Source organism: Ursus americanus, chromosome 3 (assembly GCF_024610735.1).
Source record: "Ursus americanus isolate L20-20 chromosome 3, mUrsAme1.1.p, whole genome shotgun sequence".
Classification (NCBI taxonomy): domain Eukaryota; kingdom Metazoa; phylum Chordata; class Mammalia; order Carnivora; family Ursidae; genus Ursus; species Ursus americanus.
The window spans coordinates 21812658-21834144 of NC_142129.1; the positions used below are offsets into that span (position 1 = coordinate 21812658).

General features: G+C 41.8%; 1 protein-coding gene across 1 annotated transcript in view; it reads left to right on the top strand.

Moving 5' to 3' along the window:
- The first annotated feature begins 11603 nt into the window (after positions 1–11603).
- CEP41 (centrosomal protein 41) overlaps positions 11604–21487 on the top strand; it is a 45752-nt gene continuing 35868 nt past the window's right edge. The window contains exon 1 of the mRNA XM_045792638.2: positions 11604–11712. Within this exon, the coding sequence (XP_045648594.1) occupies positions 11680–11712 (33 nt within the window). The 5' untranslated portion in view covers positions 11604–11679. The remainder of the gene's footprint in view (positions 11713–21487) is intronic.

Consider the following 21487-nt stretch of genomic DNA (forward strand, 5'->3'; position numbering starts at 1 on the left):
AGTAGGGTTCACCAATCCCATCTTCCTTCCTTCTACTTTCTGTAGACCTTCCTTTCAGCCTGAAAATATATTCAAGGCCTCTCTCCAGGCCAGCATTGGTCCATTTGGCACCTCCTACAGCAGTTCCAGCCACTTTGCCCCTAACTTTTCCTAAAACTCAAATCAGCCCATTGAGACAAAGCACCGCACAGAACGCCCACAGGACTACCAAAATCATTAGTTGAGGCCTTAGGGTTTCCAGAAATTGTCCAGGCATGCATTTCAACAAGACTAACTAAACCAAAGCCTGGTCTCCTTCTTCTTCTTCCATTCTCATTGTACCTGAGCCCTTGTCAGGGCAAGCCCTTGCCAGACTCAGCTCAACTCTAACCATGTTCTCTGAAAGTATTCCTCCTAATCCTCGACCCTTGGAAATGATTACTTAGGTAAATAAACACACGGGCTAGGAATTGTGGTATGGGGAGATAAGAACTATATCATCAGCAGAGGCCGGATTTCTGAAGAAGAGAGATAATCCTGAGGAAAGATCCTGCATATCAGCATGGATTGTGGGTCCAAAGCCTTTTTTTTTTTTCCTATGAGGAAGACATAAGTCTGAAGCAAGATGGGCTCAAATCCGGAGGAGCCGCGGCTGATTTGAGATACTTTGTCCTCAGCCTGTGCTGAGCGAAGGTGCAAACAAAGGGAAACAGGACCTCACTGGCAGCCTCGGCGAGAGCTGGGAGAATGAGCACCTCGGTAGCCCCTGGGGTATATGAACTGACTGATGTATAAACCAGAACACCAATGCATTCATATACAAAGAGGACAGTCCTTGCCAAATGGACCAGATGTTCATGTGGACTGATCAGCGCATTCTCTCCTGTTGGAAAATCTACATGGAAAGCCAAATTATAATCCAGAGGTTGTTTGTGAGCATGAAATCAGAACAAAGCAGGGGGAATTGGATGAGCTCTGTGGCATCCATAGGGATAGAGGGTGGATTGCATATTTGTGTCTAACGGTCAAAAAACAACTCTTTCCCTTGACAGGGCTGGAGACATAATGACAAATGTTTGTTCCTTGGCTCTGCTTTTCAGCACTCCCTACAGACCACCCCCCTTCTGCTCACATATTCTTTCTTCAGCTGTTAGGGCCATTGATTATGTTACAGCTTTCCTCCACATTCCGTCATGCCTTGATTAAATTTCCAGGCGCTGTTACATCCTGTTTCTTAGGATGACATTTGCAGACATTTATTCACATCCATTGTGTGTGGATTTCACTAGTTTAACAATCACAGAATAATATTTATTATCAGTTTGGGGGATGCTTCACAATTATTCCCCATATCCTGATACACTAGACAGCAGAAAAAAAGGTAAAAATGACCAGTGCGATAAAGGAGGAGACTTCCCATGTTCTGGTCTCCCATGTATCTCCACGAGCACTGTCAGAGACTTTGGCTCATTTGACAAATACTTACTGTGTGCCTACCATATGCTAGGCCCCATAGCAGGCACTAAGAATTTAAAACATAGGACATGGTATCCCTGCCTTCAAGGAGCTGACAACGTAGTAAAGGAAGCAGGCTAGGAAATCACCCATCATAGCACAGTGTGATAGAGACGGGGTGCCATTCAGAAAGAGCACCTCCCGAAGGCTGGGATGGGGGTAGGGGTTAAGAGAAGGCTCTCAGAAAGGGATGGTTTCCATCTTTATCCCAAAGGAAGAGTGAAGAGTGAGAAAAGGACTCTCCAAACAGAAAGAAGAGCAGGCACAAAGACTCAGAGGCAAGAGACAATGTGGCCTATTTGAAGCTATTCTGTATTTCAGAATGGTTAAAGCACTGACTATGGTAAGACACTGGGATGAAATGGTAGGCAGAGGACAGAATTTCAAAGGCCTTGCATGTCATCTAAAGAATATGGACTTTGACCATAAAACTAGGGAGACTCACTGAAGGGCTTTAAAGACTACTTTGTCTAAAATCATTGTAGCCAGTTCAGCTTTTGCTGTATTTTCTTTTACTATGATAACATATACATAGCAGGAAGCATATAATTTTAAACATTTTAAGTACAAATATACCATATTTTGTCTATCTATTCATTAGTTGATGGACACTTGGGTTGTTTCTAGCTTTTGGCTAGTGTGAATAATGCCAGTATGAACACTGGTACACAAATATCTGTTTGAGTCCCTGGATTGAGTCCCTTCAATCCTTTGGGTATATATCTAGGAATGAAACTAGTGAGTCATATGTAACTATGTTTACATTTTTGAGGAACCACCATACTGTTTTCCCACAGCAACTGCACCAGTTTACACTCCCACCAGCACGACTTCCAATTTCTCCATGTCCTCACCAAGATGTTTCCTTTCCTTTCCCTTCCCTTCCTTTCCCCTTTCCTTTCCTTTCCTTTCCTTCCCCTTTTCTTTCCTTCCTTTCTCCTTCCTCCTTCCTTCCTTTATTAAGAGCCATTCTATTGGGTATGAAGTGGTAACTCATTGTAGTTTTGATCTGCATTTCTCTAATGACTAATGATGTTGAGCATCTTTTCAGATGTTTATTGGCCACTCGTAGATCTTCCTTGGAGAAACATCTATTCAAGTCTTTGCCCCTTTTTTAATTAAGTTGTTTGTTTTGTTGTTGTTGTTGAGTTGTAGGAGTTCTTTATATATTCTGGATATTACTTCCTTATCAGATATATGATTTGCAAACATTTCCTCCCATTCTGTAGGTTATCTTTTCACTCTCTTGACAGTGATCTTCAAAGAACACTTTTAACCTTGAAGTCCAACTTACTATTTTTCATTTTGTTGCCTGAGCTTCTGGTGGCATATTTAAGAAATCACTGCCAATTCCAATGTCATGAAGCTATCCTCCCATGTTTTCTAAGAGTTTTATAGTTTTGACTCTTACATATAGGTCTTTGATTCATTTTGAGTTCATTTTTGTATATAGTGGAAGGTTCAACTTCATTCTTTTGTATATAGATACCGAGTTTACACAGCACCATTTGTTGAACACACTTCCCTTTCCCCAGTCCAGCTTTGTTTTAATTAGTGTTTGCATGGTATAGTTTTTCCTATCCATGTACTTTTAACCAATGGGTATTTTTATATTTAAAGTATAGTTCTTGTAGATAACGAACAGTTGGTTTTCTTTATCTAATCTGACAATCTTTGCCTTTTAACTGGGGTGTTCATACTAGGGGCTGGCAAACTTTTTTCTGTAAAGGGCCAGTTAGTAAATATTTTAGGCTTTGTAAGTCATCCAGTCTCTGTTGCAGCTGCTTGACTCAACCACTGTAGTAAGAAAGAAGCCAGAACAATACCTAAATTAGCGGATGAGACTGTGATTCCTTAAAACTTATTTTACAAAAACAGGCAGCAGGCTAGATTTGAGCTGACGGTCATAGTTGATTGATCCCCCTGGTTTAGACCATTTATATTTATTTTAACTATTGATATGCTTGGATTTAAACCTAACATCTTGCTATGCATTTCCTATTTGTCCCATTTAGTCTTTATTCTTCTTTTTTCTGCCTTCTTTGGTATAACTGGGTATTTTTATTATCTATTTTATCTCTACTATTGGCTATTTAGCTATGACTCTTCTTAAGTGGTTGCTCTAGAGTTTAAAGAGTTTAAATTAAAATTAAAAAACAGTTTACAATATATACCTTAAACTTATCACAGTCTACCTTGAAATAATGAACTATTTCATGAAGAGTTTAAGAAACTTTCAACAGTACAAGTTCCTTTCCTAACCTTTGTGCTATTGTTGTCATACATTTTAATTCTACATGTTATAAATCTCATAATACATTGTTACGATGTCTATTAAGTACATTTTCTTTAAAAAAAATAAAAAGGAAAATATCTTTTATATTTATCCTCATATCATGTCCATTGAGGTTCATTTGTGTATGCCCAAGTTTTCACTAGTACTGTACTCTTTCTGCCAGAGAATTTCCTTTTACATTTTGTGTAATACAGGTTTATTGGCAATGAATTCCTTCAATTTTTGTTTGTGTGAAAAAGTCTATATCATCTTCATTTTTAGAAGATATTTACACTGAGTATAGAATTCCAGAAAAAGATTTCTTTTTCCCTTTCTGTACTTGATGTCTCTCTCTTGTCTTCACTTTATATAGTTATTGACAAGAGGTTTGCTGTAAACTTATCTTTCTTCTTCTGTATGTAACGTTTTTCTCTGGCTGTCTTTGAGATTTTCCTTCGAAAGAAGAAAAATCTTTGGTTTTCACCAGATTGACTATGATGTATCTATAAGTGGATTTTATATTGATTTTGGTTTGGTATTTATGTTGCTTGAGATTCTCTGAGCTTCTCTGAGCTGTAGTGTTGACCTTCATTCACTTTACAAAAATTACTGGCCATTTTATTTTAAAATATTTATTTTGCCCTATTGTCTATCATCTTGATATTGTCCCACAGTTTTAAAATTCTATCTTCTAGGGGCGCCTGGGTGGCACAGCGGTTAAGCGTCTGCCTTCAGCTCAGGGCGTGATCCTGGCGTTATGGGATCGAGCCTCACATCAGGCTCTTCCGCTACGAGCCTGCTTCTTCCTCTCCCACTCCCCCTGCTTGTGTTCCCTCTCTCGCTGGCTGTCTCTATCTCTGTCGAATAAATAAATAAAACCTTTTAAAAAATAAATAAATAAATAAAAATAAAATAAAATAAAATAAAATAAAATAAAATAAAATTCTATCTTCTGTACCCTTCTTCCCCACCTTTTTCTCTGTGTTTCATTTGGGATGATTTCTAATGAACTATCTTTACGTTCATGGATGCTTTTGTCAGCAGTCTGCTACACACTACAAGAATTCTTCATTTCTGATATTATATTTTTTAACTCTCACATTTCCTTTTTTATAGTTCCCATTTTTCTGCCCCAATTCCCCATATGTTCATACATGTTTTCTACTTTGCCCACTAGACCTTTCATATATTAGTCATAGCTATTTAGAAGTTCCTGTTTGATAGATCCTTATTGTTGAGATCTTGTTCTGTTGATTGTTTTCACTCGATGATAAGTTCTCCCCCCCGCCCCGCCATTTTTCTTTTCTTTTTATATTGTCAGAATTGTTATTGAATGTGGAACATTGTATGTGAAGCCAGTAGAGACTGAAGTAAATAGTGTTTATGCCTGGAAGTGGGCTTGCCTCTTCAGTTAGGCTATTATCAGGTGGGGGGGGGGGTTAAGGGGGTGAGTTAATCTAGTCCGTACTTGAGCTGGTTTGAGTTTAGTTGTTGCTATCCTTACCCTTGGTGCACCTTGTGCTTAGTGTGGGGAACGGGTTGCTGGAGGGTTTTTCTCAATACTCTACTTTACCATTGGCTTTCAGCGGTACCTGCATATTTGCACCAGTCAGTAGGGTTTCTCTCCATAGTCTTGCTTCCTCCTCAGCAACAGACTGCTTGCTGTTTGTTGCTAGGCTGTGTTGGAAGGCAGGTTGCGGTCCTTGATTCTCCTGGTCTAGCCTCAGTCTCAGGCCAGTCCTGTGCCTCTGGGCCTTTTCAATGTTACTCCCCTCCTCCGCTCACCTCCCCCACGATAGCCAAAATCTGTCTTGTATCTTTGGTGGGCCTTGGGCAGGAGAGAGGTACCTGTTTCTCTCCCAGTGGCGGTCTACCTCTGCTTCATACTGGTGCAGGTTCTTGGGCCCAAGAGGTTTTCATGATCACTTACTCCCTCCTCACTCTGCCCACCCCAACCACAGAGCAAACAGATTTTGCTTCTATCCTTCCCTCCTGAGAGTGAGGAGGAGGATTTCCTGCCCTCCCCCAGACGCAGACAGATTTGCTCCTACCCCTCCCTGGTGACCTGGGAGCAGGAGGGTCTGTTTTCCCTCCCCCAGTGGCTTAAGACTTTTTGGCTTTAATGAAAGAAAGGTCACAAGATATAGGTGATTTGTGCCTGTCCCCTGCAGCAGCAGTCACCTCCTGTAAACCTACACCACCAAGGGGGGAATCTCTCTGGTCTCCTGTCTTCCCCCCACTTCTTTCTTTTGAGCACCCAATGACACCCATGGAGAAGACCTTGCAAGTGAACATAAACTTCCCTCGTGTCTGTCACTCTGAACCAACATAAATATATAGAGAGATACAAATATAAATGTATCTATCTATCTATCTATCTATCTATCTGAGAGAGGGGAAAAGAGACATTTATTTTAAGGAATTGGTGCATGCTGTAACGGAAGCTGGCAAGTCCAAACTCTGCAGAGTAGGCCAGCAGTCTGGAGACCCAGGGAAGATTGCAGCTGTAGTCTAAAGGCAATCTGCTGGCAGAATTCCCTCTTCCTCAGAGAATTTCAGTCTTTTTCTTTTAAAGTCTTCAACTGATTGATAAGGCCCACCATATGATCAAGGGTAATCTGCTTTATTCAAAGTCTAAGTGATTTAAATGTTAATCCCATCCACTGGGGTCCTGGGTTGGTTCAGTCCATTAAGCATCTGACTCTTGATTTTGGCTCATGATCTCAGGGTCACAAGATTGAGTCCCACCTCAGGCACCACATTGCTCAAAGCAGAGTCTGCTTGAGATTCTCTTTCCCTCTCCCTCTGCCCCCTCCCCCCAGCTCATGAGCACACACATGCTCTCTCTAAATAAATAAATAAATAAATAAAATGTTAATAAAAAATGTTAATCTCATCTAAAAAGTACCCACAGAAACATCTAGAAGAGTGCTTGACCAGATATCTAGGTACTGTGCCTAGCCAAGCTGACACATAAAATGAACCATCACAGGCTCCCAGTTGTTCTAAACTGATTGACTAACCCAAATTCAGCCTTTAGGAATTAGTGAAAATTTCAGCTTGATTTCTTCATACTCACATCTATGGCACTCACCTCTTCTCCGGTGTTCTGCCAAATGAGAAACAGTTTGTGTGTCCCTCTTCTCCTCAGTAGGGCTGGCCACTTTTTGGCATTTGGTTATGTGGCTGCCTTGTGATCTCAGCTTATCCATTCAAGAAAATGTATGGATTTTGTAGCTTATTCATTCTTATTGATAGGAAAGGAATGATGTCCCTTGCAGGTTTCTACATCCTAAATAAAAGCAGAACTCCCACTGATGTTTGTTTGTCTTTTACCATGGGTATGATCTTGATTACTTAAAAACCACGAAGGGCAGGAATTAATTTGTAGCGTCTAGCATAGGGGTTGTATGTTGGTAGCCTATGGATTTCACATGAAAACCTGTTTCTCTCACATTATTCTGAAAAATGTGAATATCTGACACACCTGATCCACGTTTACTGACCTTTTCATGGGGCGTGGGGTCTCTAGCTGTCCTCTGTGCCCAGAGTCACATAGATACCTTACCACTGACTCCTCCTCCATGCCCTGGGGCAGACCATTCTGAGATCCAGGTTGGCTCCTCAGAGTCCTCTTGGAACTAGAGCTGTGGCAGAGTACTGTTCTATATAAATCCTAAGACAGAAGCAGAACTTGGCATGTGACAACGGAATGCCCTGGGGTAGGAAGCGGGCAAAGGAAGTGGGTAAAGGAAGTCTTGGATCTGCCTGGGAAGGGACATCATACATCCCTCCTACAACAGCCTGGCATCCTAGGTGGCTCTGAGCAGTGGCTGCAGCACTCCACATGTGGGAATGCCAACCCCAGTAGGTAAGCAAAACCAGGATGCCAATTTTTTGTTTCGCCAGAAAGCACTGTCGCCGGTGGCGATCCCAAAAAAATCCTGGGAGGTGGGTATTACTTTCCTGGGAGGGGCTGTAGGGATGGCTGATGCCTCTGGGCCCAGGCCAGGCACTTCGACTCTGGCCTAAGCTGGACACAGGCAAGGGTCAGCCCTCCACTCAGAGGCTGGTGTGCCTCTGAGGCAGAGAGACACTAAATTGTTACTAGGACCTCAGGCACTTTCTCACAGGGTGGGCCCGTGGATCTGTGGGTTCGCTGCGGCAAGTGCGGATCCATTTCTTGGGGGAAAGGGAAAGAACCCCAGGACTGGACTGGATTGGACAGAATTGCTTCCTTAAGCACCTAGAAGTCCTTTATTTAGGGAACAAAAGTAAATGAAGCTAAGGAAGAAAGCTAAGGCCCATATCTGAGAAGCAATGTCAGGAGACAGATCTGAGGGGAAGGTGCTGGGCTCTGCTCAGCAAAGAAGGCTGAGAGCTGGTGGGGCGGAGGGGGGAGAGTTGGATGGCATGAGGCCAGATTCAGGCTGAAGATGGGTCCACAATGTTTTAGGGTCAGGAGAGAATCAGACTGCAACACCTAAATGCCCATGTCATTTCCCAGGAAGGGACGCTGGGGGGAAGGGACTGACCAAGCACAGCGGCACCTAAAACATGAACTACTCTTAAGCCAGCCACACTTAACCTATCTGGGGCTCCCACCAATTCTGCCGAGACTAAAAGCTTTTTGGAACACCTACAGGGTTAAAAAAGAAGACATCAAACAAATGGAAGTTCACAAGAGCACTTCTAACTTCATGAAAAAATAAGATTAATCAGTGGAAGTAGGAACTTTTAAAGAAAAGAATCAGAACTTCTTCTCTTACAAACAAAGCTTGAACCTCTTAGCAATCACGACTCTGATTGCAAGGATCTCACTCAAGTGCCTGGAGGGTCTTTTACTGCCAAGAACGGGAGAGCTGGAGCACTTCACAGAGCAGAATTACACAGAATTCAGCTCAGGTCTAAAACAAGCCAGACAAAGGCCACAGACCACTTGCAGGCTGAAATCAGAATAAGGCTTTTTTGTGTCTTAGAAGGAGAAGGTTCTTATTAAAGTATAAAATTAATTCTTAGTCACTGAAGGAAATCTGCAAAATAAAAGTACAAAGAATTTTAAAAATCCACATTCCATTATCCAGAGATGGCTCACATTTAATTTTTTTTTCAATTTTTTTCTGTGGATACCTGTATGTTTCTCCACACAAATCAGGATTATATTAAGTAAAAAAGTGCTTCCAGCTCTTCTCTTTTACTGTATCAGGAAAAGTTCTCCATTGCCTTAATTATTCCTTGAAACTTATTTTTAATGGTTCCATAATATTACCTTTTTATGGATATACCCTCACTTATTTTAATCATTTTTAAACTGATGATCAATTAAGTTGCTTCAACTTTTCCCATCATTTTAAAAAAGATTCCAGTAAACATCTGTGGGTGTAATCTTTGTGTATCTCTCTGATTATTTCCTTAGAAGAAACTCTTAGAATATTAAGATTTGAGGGCTTCCTGATATCCACTCTCAAATTACTTTTCAAAATGGTTACACTTCTTTATATTCACACTAACAATGTATGAGCTAATATACGCATTAGCCAATACTGAGCATTATCATTTAAAGAAGAGAGAAAAACAAAAACTTGTCCATTTGTTAGTTGAAAAATGAGATCTAGCTGCACGGTTTTTTATTTCTTTCATTATTAGCTGGACGTTTCTTCGTATGTTTATTAAATGCTTTTCTTCTATGAATTATCTTTTTATGACATTTATCTATTTTTCATATTAGCAGTCAGCACCTTGCTTTAATTATGATGCAGTTTTGCTATATATCCAAAAGGAATCCTGAAGGGAAATTCATGATGTTAAAAGCCTTTTGATTTATAGCCTTAAGCTTTCTGAGGATTCCATGGAGGCAAAATGAGAGGTTTTTCTATAGCAGGGACTCTCAAGGTGTGGCCCTTGGACTCCATGCATCAGAATCAAGGAGTAGGAGTGGGAAAACATGTATTTAAAATCCTAAACCCTCGCCCTAGACACACAGATTCAGCATCTCTGATGACTAGACCCAAGGACCCATGTTTCTATAATCTCTCTGCATGCTTCACATGCAGTCCAAATTTGACAAACCAAAATGAGTACTGAGACAAATAAACCTGATAGTCACATACCCTCTGGGGAAAAAAGGGAGACGACCATACAGAGAAGTGAGCCCAAACACTGAAGAACGAAGTTAAGCTTCCTACTCCAATAGGCTGTTGGGTCTTGTACTTTCTGTTCTTTTAATTTATTGACCTCCATTGTTCTTTAACTTGATTCATGCATTATCACTTATCTACTTGGTCCCCCAAATTGGAAAAATTATAGCCATCCTTGATGCACTCCTTACTTCTTCGCATGTATATAACTGTTCTTTTAACCTACAAATGCCTCGAAGACTTTTTTCTTTTTACCATCTTTTAGTTTAGTCTCATGCTCACTCTCTCCTCTTTCTTCTGTTCATTCTACCCATAATCTCCATCACCACCCCACCTCCACACCACACCAGTAAGCATTTGTTCTAAGTAGCAGTGCCTGGTCCAGAAGCCTCTGCATAGTAAGATATCCTCCCCACCGCTCCCCTTCCCATTTTTTGCAGCCCCTAAACTCTTCTTCATTCTAGTGGAGGGGTGAAAAACTGGGAATTTTAGAGGGATTAAAGGACTGGAGAACACTAGGGAAGTTCAGACAAACTCAGTAGGCATGAATGTGCAAGAGACAGCTGTGGCCAGTTTCAGCTCCCAGAGGTCAAGCAACACCATTCAAGGTGTGGCCCTCTGGGTGGGCTGCTGAAGTATCTGAGAGGACGAGGGCATGTGAGGCCATGTCGTTGAAGGGATCATCAGCACAGACCCTGAAGTAGCTCAGCTGCAGGCTTATTATTCACAAGCAGAGAGCCAGTGAATATGAACAGTTCAGAGTAACCTTTCTCCATTCCTGGAAAAACAACTTAGAGCAAAGGACAAAGGGTTATTGTGTTATTCTCCCATATAAAAGTAAATAATAATTTTGATGGATTTGGTGGGACATTTTGGAGCCAAAGTCAAACTGTGTGTGTGATTGTCTTGTAAAGGTGCTAGGACTTAATTTTCAGCTCTGGAATAAGAACAGGTGGCAGCTGATGGCAGGAGTCACAATGGTTTCCATGACAACGGGACTGGTTCTTAGTCATCCTCCCATCCTCCATAAAACCTACTGCAGCTCTTCTCATAAGGTGCTTATTAAATATTTGTTAAATGAATGATGAATCACAGAATGGTGTGTGCGCTTTGCAATTAAGGCTGCCGTTCTCTAGCTAGCTAAAAAGCTTTTAAAGCTACAATAATTACTGTATTTACCCATGATATTTTGCATAATTTGCATATTAACTTAACCCGAAAATAATAAACTACTGATTCCCATTCCTGCTGAACCACCCTGCCTCGTATCTTTTTCCTATTGTAGAAGTAGCCCAGATGTTTGCTTAAGATGGCCTTAGGAGCGGAGGGTGCCCTGTGTCATACATGTGCTTGCACATTAGCTAGAAATACTTGTTTCCCCCTTGAAGTCCCCCTCCACCGCCTTCCCGGTGCTCTCCGGCCCTTCCCCCTCCCTGGGCTCTGCGCATCCGCTCCCGCGCAGGCGCTAGCCTGCCCCTCCCCCGCGCCCCTCTTCCCGCGCTCAGGCAGCAGCCGGCGGGACCCAGCCGACAGCACAAAAGGCCTCTGCGGCTGGCGTCCCCCCGTTGCCTGTGGCAACCATTGAGCGGCGCCTCGCTCTCCCTTGACCCTGCAATGAGAGAGTAAACAGGGCCTCCATTGGCTAGCCGGAGAAGGGAAGCCAATCGGAGTAGAGGTTGTAAGGAGGCGGCCGAGAGAGGTTGTGGGGGTAGGAAGCTAGGGTTAGAGGCTACCGGTGAGGCTAGAATCCCAGCGTGGTCGGTTGGAGCAAATATGTCTGTCCGGAGGCACATTGGGAATCCTGAGGTGAGGGCCAGGTCCGGATCGGAGAGCCGGAGGGGGCGGGCGCACCGGAAAAGGCTCCACGTGGGCAGGGAAGAGCAGCTAGCGACTTCCGCCGGCCGGAAGGCGGGAAGCGGCCGGCGTGAGGAGGGGTCTGGAGAGCGGAGGGAGGCGGGGCGGGCCTGGGGGACTCCGAGCCGAGGCCGTTATCCTGTGCGGAGAGACCACTCGCCCGCACATGCTCCCTGTGCGCTGGCGTTTGTCCCCCAGAGGAGCGAAGTCCACGAAGACACAGCCCCTTCCCTCAAAGGGCTTACAGTCTAGGCGTGGCAGTTACACAGTAAAACGAACATGTGAATGAACACCCCGAACCCTAAAGGAGCAAAATCAAAAAGAGCCATCATTTCTGATTATGGGGATACAGGAAGAGTAGGAATAAGCAGATCAAGCCATTTGGAAAGGATGCAAAAATAGGACCTTAGTTTGCCCTCTTCCCGATGGGACCTTTTACTTTCTGGTCTGTTTCACCTCTAGTGTCCTGCTGCATTTGTGGTCATTTAATTTCAACAAATGTTCATTGGACTCCTACACTGCAGTAGCTGCTAGAAATACAAAGAGAGTAAGACAAGGCATTTGTCCTTTAATAAATTCAGTCTAGTGAGGGAGACTCGGAAACAGAATTTGAATACAATGTGGTTGGGGAACAAGTTGAGAGAGCATAGAGGAAAGATTGAACTCAAGGAAGTGGGGGAAGGGTCCTCGAGATATCCTGAAATGACAAGGTGATGAGCCAGGTGAGGAAGCATCTCAGGTAGAGAGAATAGCATGAGCAAAGATGAGGAGGTGTGAAATGTGAGAGTGGACAGTTCCCTGTAGAGGAGCTGGAGTAAAGTCTGGAAGGGCCTTCTGTGTGTGTAAAGTACTTGGCCTTTATACTGAACAGGAGTTGCAAGTTATTTCATCTCATGGTGGATGTCAGTGAGCTATGTTGAGAAAGTTGTGAGGCTTTGCAGGAGAATACCATGATCAAATATAATCTCTACCATGAAGGTGGGGGAGGTAGGTGTGGAGAGTGGCATTTTGCCACATGCTTATCTTGCCTGCTGGTCTGAATCTGAGAAGGTTTTGAGGAGTTTTAAGTAACTGAGTGATGTGGTCAGATTTGCATTTTAGGCAGATGGCTGTAGCCACGTTGTGGAGAAAGGATTTGAAGAGTCCAGGACTGATTGGTTCGGTGGTATTTATGATATAGACCTAAGTAACATCATGGAAGTAGGGACAGAAATGGGGAATATTTAGGTAATTAAATCATTAAGCCTTCATGATTAGCTTGGAGAAATGAGAGTGGAACGGATGACTTAGTTTCCCAGCTTGGACTACTCATCAGTGCCCATGCCATTAATGAGATCAGGAATGTGGGAGAAAGGAGTGCAGGGGGATAGGAGCCAGGATGCTCTGTGTGGTCATACATTTGTGTTCTTGAAGAAGATGTCCAACTTTTCTTGTTTTAGTGGAGCACATTTTCCAGTAGTTTCTTGAAAAAGAGTGCATGGGAAATAACTTTTTTTATTTATATCTAAAATGTGAGGCATGGGGCGCCTGGGTGGCACAGCGGTTAAGCGTCTGCCTTGGGCTCAGGGCGTGATCCCGGCGATCTGGGATCGAGCCCCACATCAGGCGCTTCTGCTATGAGCCTGCTTCTTCCTCTCCCACTCCCCCTGCTTGTGTTCTCTCTCTCGCTGGCTGTCTCTATCTCTGTCGAATAAATAAATAAAATCTTAAAAAAAAAAGAAAAATAAATAAATAAAATGTGAGGCATGTCTGAAAATGTTATTCTGCCTTCACACTTATTTGCCTGCAAGTTTGGTTGAGTGTAGAATTCTTGGTTGGAAGCCATCAGTGTTTTTTTAAAACATTGCATTATAGTCTTCTAGCATCCAGTGTTGCTGTGGAGAAGTTGAAAGCCATGCTGTACCTTTGTATTTGACTTGATTTTTTTCCTTTTTAGAAGCTTGTAGCGTCTTCTCTATGTTACCAGTGTTGTGTTTCACAGATATATTCCTTTCAGTGGGTCTCTTTTCACTCATTTTGGTGGGCACCAGAAATTCATGTCTTTCTATTCTGTGAAATTTTTTGAATTATTTTGTTGTTGACTTCTCCCTCCGATTTTCTCCATCCTCTCTTTCTTGAATTCATTATTTTCGTATTGCTTCTATAAGACTGGTTCTCTAATTTTCTTAAATTTTATTTCCTGTTTTCCACATCTTTGTCTTTTTGCTCTCTTTGGGAGATTTGTTTACTTAACTTTATCTTCTAATCCTATTTAATTTCTGCTGTTGTGTTTTTTATTCTTGAGACCTCTGTTTTGGACTCTGATGTCCTTTTAAAAAATCATTTTTTTAAATAACTATAGATGCACAGGAAATTGCAAAAATTGTACAGTCCCATGTACCTTCACCCAGTTTCCCCCATTGACTATACTTTATGTGAGTATAATACAATATCAAAGCCATAAAATTGACATTTGCACAATGTGTGTATAATTCTAGGCTATTTTTTCACATGCGTAGATTTAATATAATCAAGATTTCACGTGTTTAGATTTATAATCAAAATACAGAATTACTACATCCCCACAAATGTCTCCCTCATACTATCTCTTCCTAGTCATTTCCACTTTCTCTGCTTCACCATCCTAACCCCTGGCAACCACTAATGTGTTCTCCATTTCTGTAATTTTGTCATTTGGAAATGTTACATAAATGGAATCACATGATATGTGACCTTTTGAGATTGGCTTTTTGCACTCAGAATAATGTCCTTGAGACATATCCAAGTTGTTGCCTATAGCAATAGTTCATTCCTTTTATTGCTGATTAGTAGTCTGTGGTATGTATGTATAACAGTTTGTTTAACCATTCAACTATTATAGGATATTTTGGTTCTTTTCAGTTTGGGGCTATTATAAATAAAGATATGAACTTTTGGGTACAGCTGTTTCTATGGATGTTAATTTTCATTTCTCTGGGATAGATGCCTGGGAGTGTAGTTGCTGGGTTGTATGTGAGCTTACATTTAGATTTTTAGAAACTGCCGAACTCTTTTCCAGAGTGACTGTACCATCTTACATTTTCATCACCAGTGAATGAGAGATCCAGTTTTTGCACATTCTTGGCAACATCTGGTATTGTCAGTTTTTTAAATTTTAGTTGAGGTGTTTTTTTTGTGGGTTTTTTTGTTTTGTTTTTTATTTTTAAAGAGAGAGAGAGAGGGAGGGAGGGGTAGAGGTAGGGGGAAAGAGAATCTCAAGTAGGCTCCACGCCCAGCACAGAGCCCGATAGCTTGATCTGATGACCCTGAGATCATGACCTGAGCCAGAATCAAGAGTTGGATGCTTAACTGGCTGAGCCATGCAGACGCCCCTATTTTAGTTGTTTTAATAGGTACACTGTGACGTCTCATACATAATGGGGAACTTATATTTCCCCAATGGATACTGAGGTTGAACATCTTAAATTTTTTCATGCGCTTATTTGCCATTCATAAATCCTCTTCAACAAAATACCTCTTTGTATCTTTTGCCTAATTTCTAATTGGATTTTTTTACTGTTGTTTTTGTTTGTACATCTGGTTGTGACTCTGTAGATATTGATTATTGCTAAAGCAGTGATCATTATGGTTACATTTTCTTTCTTATTTTGCTTTTCCTGGAGTTCCTATCTGCTTTTATTTTTATTCTATACTACTTCTAATTTTTTATAAATAATGTAGGAAAATTTCCCTACATCACTATCATATGTTTCCAGTTATCTTTCCAAAACATTCTCTGTGCATTTGTGTGTGTGTGCATGTGTGTGTATGCGTGTGTACTTGCGTGTGTAAAGAGTTTTATTTTGTGGTTTTCTTTTACCCAAATGTTGTAACATCATGTATATGGCTTTTTGACTTGCTCTTTGCACTTAACAATAAGTCTTGGAGATCTTTCCATGTCAGACAAATACAAGTCAACTTAATTATTTTCTTTTAACTCTTACATGAGTACTTGGTCTGGTTGTAGAGCAAAAGTTTTTTTAAAATTTTTGTTACTTGTTAAATTTTAACGTTTTTACTAACAGCATTATGAGATATAATTCACCCATTTAAAGTATACAGTTCAGTGGTTTTAATATAGTCACAGAGTTGTGCAATCATCACTGATCAGAACATTTTCATTATACCAAAAGAAACTCTGTAACCTTTAGTTATCACTCCCCAATTTTCCCATTGTCTCCTTCATCCAGTCTTGACAATCACTAATCTACTTTGTCTCTATATTTGCCTGTTGTCTACATTTCATATAAATGGAGTCATGCAAAATGTGGTCTTTTGTGACTGGCTTCAACTTAGCTTAATGTTTTAAAGGTTCTTCCGTGTTACATCATGTATTCGTACTTCATTCTTTTCTACTACGGAATGATATTCCTTGACATGGACATACCTATTGTATTTGTTCTTTCTGATGGACATTTGGGTTGTGTCGACTTTGGAGCTATTATGAATGATGCTACTATGAATATTCATGGACAAGTTTTTGTGTGCGTGTGTGTTTTCATTTCTCTAATGATAGTTTTTTGAAATATGTTTTTCTCTGCATAGTCTATTTCCTCCCTATTGTTATTTTTCTTTTTGTTTTGCTGGAGATTAGTATTAGTTAACTCAGGCTGCCAGAGAAATGTCACAGACGGGGTTGCTTAAACAACAGAAATTCATTTCTGGCAGTTTGGGAGTACTGGAAAGTTCAAGATCCAGGTGCTGGCCGGTTTAGTTTCTGGTGAGAGGTCTCTCTTGCCTTACAGATGGCTGCCTTCCCAATGTGTGTTCACTAGATTTCTTTGTGTGCGTACTTGTGCGGGGGAAGAAGCTCTTTGGTGTCCCTTTTTATAAAGACGCTAGTCCTATTACACTTGTGCCCCACCCTTATGATTTCATTTACCCTTAAAAACCTCCTAAAGGCCCTGTCTCTAAATACAGTTACAGTGGAGATTAGGGCTTCGACATAACTTAAAAATATAAATTAATAATTTAGAATCAAAAGAAGCCTCAGAACATTGCTGTGAAGTGAAGCGAATTGTGTCCCCCTAAAGTTCACAGCAATGTTCTGAGGCTTCTTTTGATCCTAAAGTATTAACTTATGTTTTTGAGTTAGAAACTTAAGCAGGTGATTGGGATCTGTATATTTGAGAGGGGCTTGCTGATGGTGAGCCTAATTACAGGAAGATCTCACCGGGCCATGATTTGGGTGACTGTCCTCCCAAATCTGTACCTTCAGCTCTTTCCTTTAAGGCTGGTGATGATTTCACTCTCCTGAGAGCAAAAGCCTATCTGAATTCCTGGAGGAATTAGAGCTGGGAGCTAAATCTCAACATTAGTATGCATCATTCACGTAATGCCCCTATTTTCAGTAATGATATCTCTACCTTTCTCTAAAGACCGCCCAGTCCAGAAATCCTTCCCAGGGGTTAAATCTATAGAGAGCTACCGTTGTGGGGGAGGGGCAGTCACCCAGTAGCACACAGCAGACAGGGATTTGGAGATCAAGTTGCTTCTCAATCAGCCTTCAACCAATCTTCCTTATTTCAGCCACTCCTTTGCTCCCCACTTCCGGAGGTGTTTGGGGTTGTCAATTCCCAAGCCTTTTAAGAATTGTTCTTGGCTTTCCCTTTGACTTTCTTGAATCAGTCAAGGCATTTTCACTGTTGATTTGCTTTCTAGAATTCAAAAAATCTATTGCTGTCACTTCTCCCACTCTCTCTGGTTTTTTGAGCTTTATGTCCTTAAAATAGAAGACAAAAATTGAGGTTTTGGAAGGAAGTGAAATTAAATGCATGTGTTCAATATGCTATCTTCACCCAGTAGATCATGATCTGTAATCATTTTATTTGTAATCTATAATTATTTATTTGTTTATTTCTGGCATACTTTCTAGAACATAAACTAGGTTCCTTGTATGCATTGTCCCACTGCCTGAAATGCAGTAAACATCTGTTGAATGAGTAAATGAATATATACCGGAGCATATGAGTAATGAATATATACCAAGCATATAAATGGAATTAAACCTAAGTGTTTGGCTCTCAGAGAACTTATAGATTGAGAAGATGGAATCCTGGGGAACATGTTGTTTAAGTGACTGACAGAAATGATCCATGTGTCATTGGAGAATCAGGGGAGAGAGATATCACTGAAGCCAAGGGAGTGGAAACTGAGGAAGGTGGGGCTGTTTAACAGTGTCAAATGGTACATAAAGGTCAAGTGAATTAAAGAATGGGAAGTCACTATTATATTCAGCAATGAGGGGATCTCTGATGTTGGCTAGCTGCCATAGGAACCATACTAGAATGGTGGGGATAGTAGCCATGTTGCAGTGGATTGAGGAGTAAAGATACCCAGAAGGCATTCTAATTTTACATTAGAATGTATATTCTGGTTATATATTGATTCATCATGAATCACTCCATGTTTAGTGACTTAAAATAATAGTCATTTTATTATGATGTCTATGGTTCTGAAGGTTGACCAGGCTCAGCCAGGTGCTTCTTCTTTGGGATCTCGTGGTTTTGCAGGGAGACGGAAGCTGGGGCTAGAGTTATCTTGAAGGCTTGGCCGTTGATACAGTCTGTTGGCAAGGACCTCAGCTGGGGCTGTCAGCCATACCACTTACAAATGGCCTTTTCCATGTGGCTTGGCATTCCTCACAACATGGTAGCTGAGTTCCAAGAACAAGTGTCCCAGAAGAACCAGGTGGAAGCTCTATTGCCTTTTATGGTCTAGCCTCAGAAGTCGTAAGGTAGTGTTTTCATCATAGTCACGAGCCCATCCAGATTGGGGGAGAGGGAGACATCGGCCCCACCCCACCATGGGAGGAATTTCAACATCACAGTATAAGTGAGATGGAGATTCTGTTGCAAACATCTTGAAAAATACAGTCAGCCATAGGGAGTAGCTGCTAGCGAAGTAGGGGCTGCTACCCGTGCTTACAGGGTCAAGGTGGTTGTTTGAGATCAGTAGACTTGGACCAGATTAAAACTGCCATTTAAAAAAAAAAGTTCGCCTTTCAAAGACCTGTGTTAAATGTGAGATTGCCTTAAATGATACTCTTTTCAAGATTGAATTCATTTCCTTCATTTTACGGACCTCCTGTCTATACAAAGGAGATAAGTAGGGAAATTCTGAACAAAATGTATAATGGTATTTTTAAAAATCCTTTCAATGTAAATCTTATTATATATGTTGCAGTTGAAATACAACCAACCTTGTGAGTTTCATTTTGAGAGGTGGGAGATCAGAAAAGCTCATTCATGTTTGAACAATTTGAGATTTAGACAATCTCACTCATTTTTTAGTGATTTGCTTTCAGAAAAATCCCATTGTTGACTTCTCATTCTTCTCCCCTCTCCGACATCCATGTATTTATAAAGCCCAATCTTACATTGCATGTGTTAGTAATCTGCCAAAATACTCTTGCAATGATGTGGCTCACAACTCAGTATTTTTGGTACCTTCCGTTGTCCTCACGGCCTCCTCCAGACCTTCAGTCTACATTAAGGCTTCTCTACTTGGAGCCTGCGTGTCATGTCCCACCATACAGCACAGGATTTTATATACCCATGGTTCTTAACGCTTTTGGGGTTATAAACCCCTTTGAAAATTTGGTGAAAATCACGGACCCCTTCCCCAGAAAAATGCACTTTCACAAAATTTTTTGTAGTTTCACGGGACTCATGAGCCATAGAAAACCCATTGGTGGATCTGGTATTCAGAGCTCCTGGAATGAGTGTGGAAGGGGGCAAGCTCTAGAGGCAGACTGCCCAGTTTCATTCCAGGTTCCACCCTTCTCACCAGATGACTAGCCTCCGGAAGTCACTCCATCTCTGCGCCCCGTTTCCTGATATGTAGAATGAAGATAATACTAATATCTACATCAGGGGTGGTTGTGAGGATTAAATGCGATAATGTAGGTAAAATGCTTAGTCGCGTGCCTGACGACATGGTCAAGTGCTCAGTAAATGTTAGCAGGGATTATCTTCATTATTGTTATTGTTCTCCCTTCTCCAGCAAATCGAACAATGTGGGGTTCTTTCAACATGGTTCTGAAGTGGCTTTGCTATTATAATTTTCTCCGCTTGGAATACTTTTTCCATCCTTTTTTGCTGTCTTTATCCATAGAGGTTCAACCCTTAAAACCCAGCTCCAATGCCATTTCTTCCACAGAGTCTCCCACATCACCCCCAGTGTGTGAGTGCTCCCTGTGCTTCAGATCCTGGAGCACCGCACGGTGCTGGCGTGCACACCGTGTGCTGCTCGGGGCTCATCTTCATGCATTAGGCAGTCCTTACTGCTCACGCTGGTGGGAGGCCCTGCAGCAGGTACCGCGATCAAGGAGGTCGAGCCGTGTCCTAAGTGCAGGAAGTGAGGAGTGTGATTTGTACAAAGTGCTGTGACAGTCCGGGCAGGGAAGAGATTTCCATCTGCCCGGGGCCTTCACGGGAGTCTCCTCGGAAGATATGTCTGTGCTGGGTCTTGAAAGCCAAGTAGAAGTGAAATAGCTGGGATGGCATGGGTAGACAGGGAGGACATTATCTCTGGACCCTTTCTTAGGATGCAAACCCTCAAAGGGTATTTGACATTTTTCACTGCTCACTGATAATACCACAAAAATGAACTTCCTCAGCCTCCTCCCTCCTCCGATGAACTTCATCATGACCACCTGTCTGATATCTTTACCTTAAATACATATCCAAAGTTGACCCTTCCGCCTGGGCTCTGGGCCTCCTCCTCTCCCACTCCCTCCTTTCCATACCTTACTGCCTCATTTCTAACCCCTCCTGTCTAGCCTCTAAACATCCTCAAATCTCTCCTTTCTTCCAAAACAAAACAAAGCAACAACAAAAACTAATTCCTTAGCAACTCTCAAGGAAAAAAAAGGCCATCTGGCTACTCTCTTCTTCTTTCCTCCGTCCCCATCTCATACAACCTGCTGTCTTTGCTTCTGCTTCTGTCAGTTTACTGTAACCTCATCCACCAGGGTCGTCGACAATGTCCTGGTTTGTTCAATCCAAATTTACTTTGTTAATCTCTTACTTGACCTGCATTCTTGCTCACTTGTTCACGTTTGACCTCTTGTTCTCGGACTTGACAGCATTGATCACGGTTGACCACTCCCTTCTTCCTGAAACTCTTCTTTAATTTTCATGACCAGCTTTCTTCTGGCCTCTCGTGAGCCTCACGCATGGTGCTCTTCTCTACCTGACTTTAAGTACTGGGGTTTTTCTTCTCCGTCTTACGCAATGCCTGATGGTGATTTTGTCCATTCGTATGGCTTCCCCTGCTGCCTAGATGCCGACAACCCCCAAATCTTATTTCTGCAACCCCAGATTTCTCTCCTGATCTCAGACCCAAACAGCCAGCTCACCACTTCCATTTTGGATAACCCGCAGATACCGCATACTCAACATGACTCATGTTTTTCAATATACGCTTCCCTCTGAAGTCCCTTTTTTGGGGAATGATCATCACTGTCCTCCCCCTGTTATGCCAGTCGGTTTTCAATCATACTGATTTTACGTCTTTACAGATTTCTTGAGCCTCTTCTTCGTCATGTCTACTGTCACTTCCTTAGCACCACAGATGTTTCTTAGTACAACTACCTCTTAACCGATCTTCGTGCCTCCATCCTTGACAATGATCCTGTTCGTTCTCCAGAATGTTGCCAGAGTGAGCTTTCTAAAATGGAAGGATGATCCCATCACTTCTCCTTAAA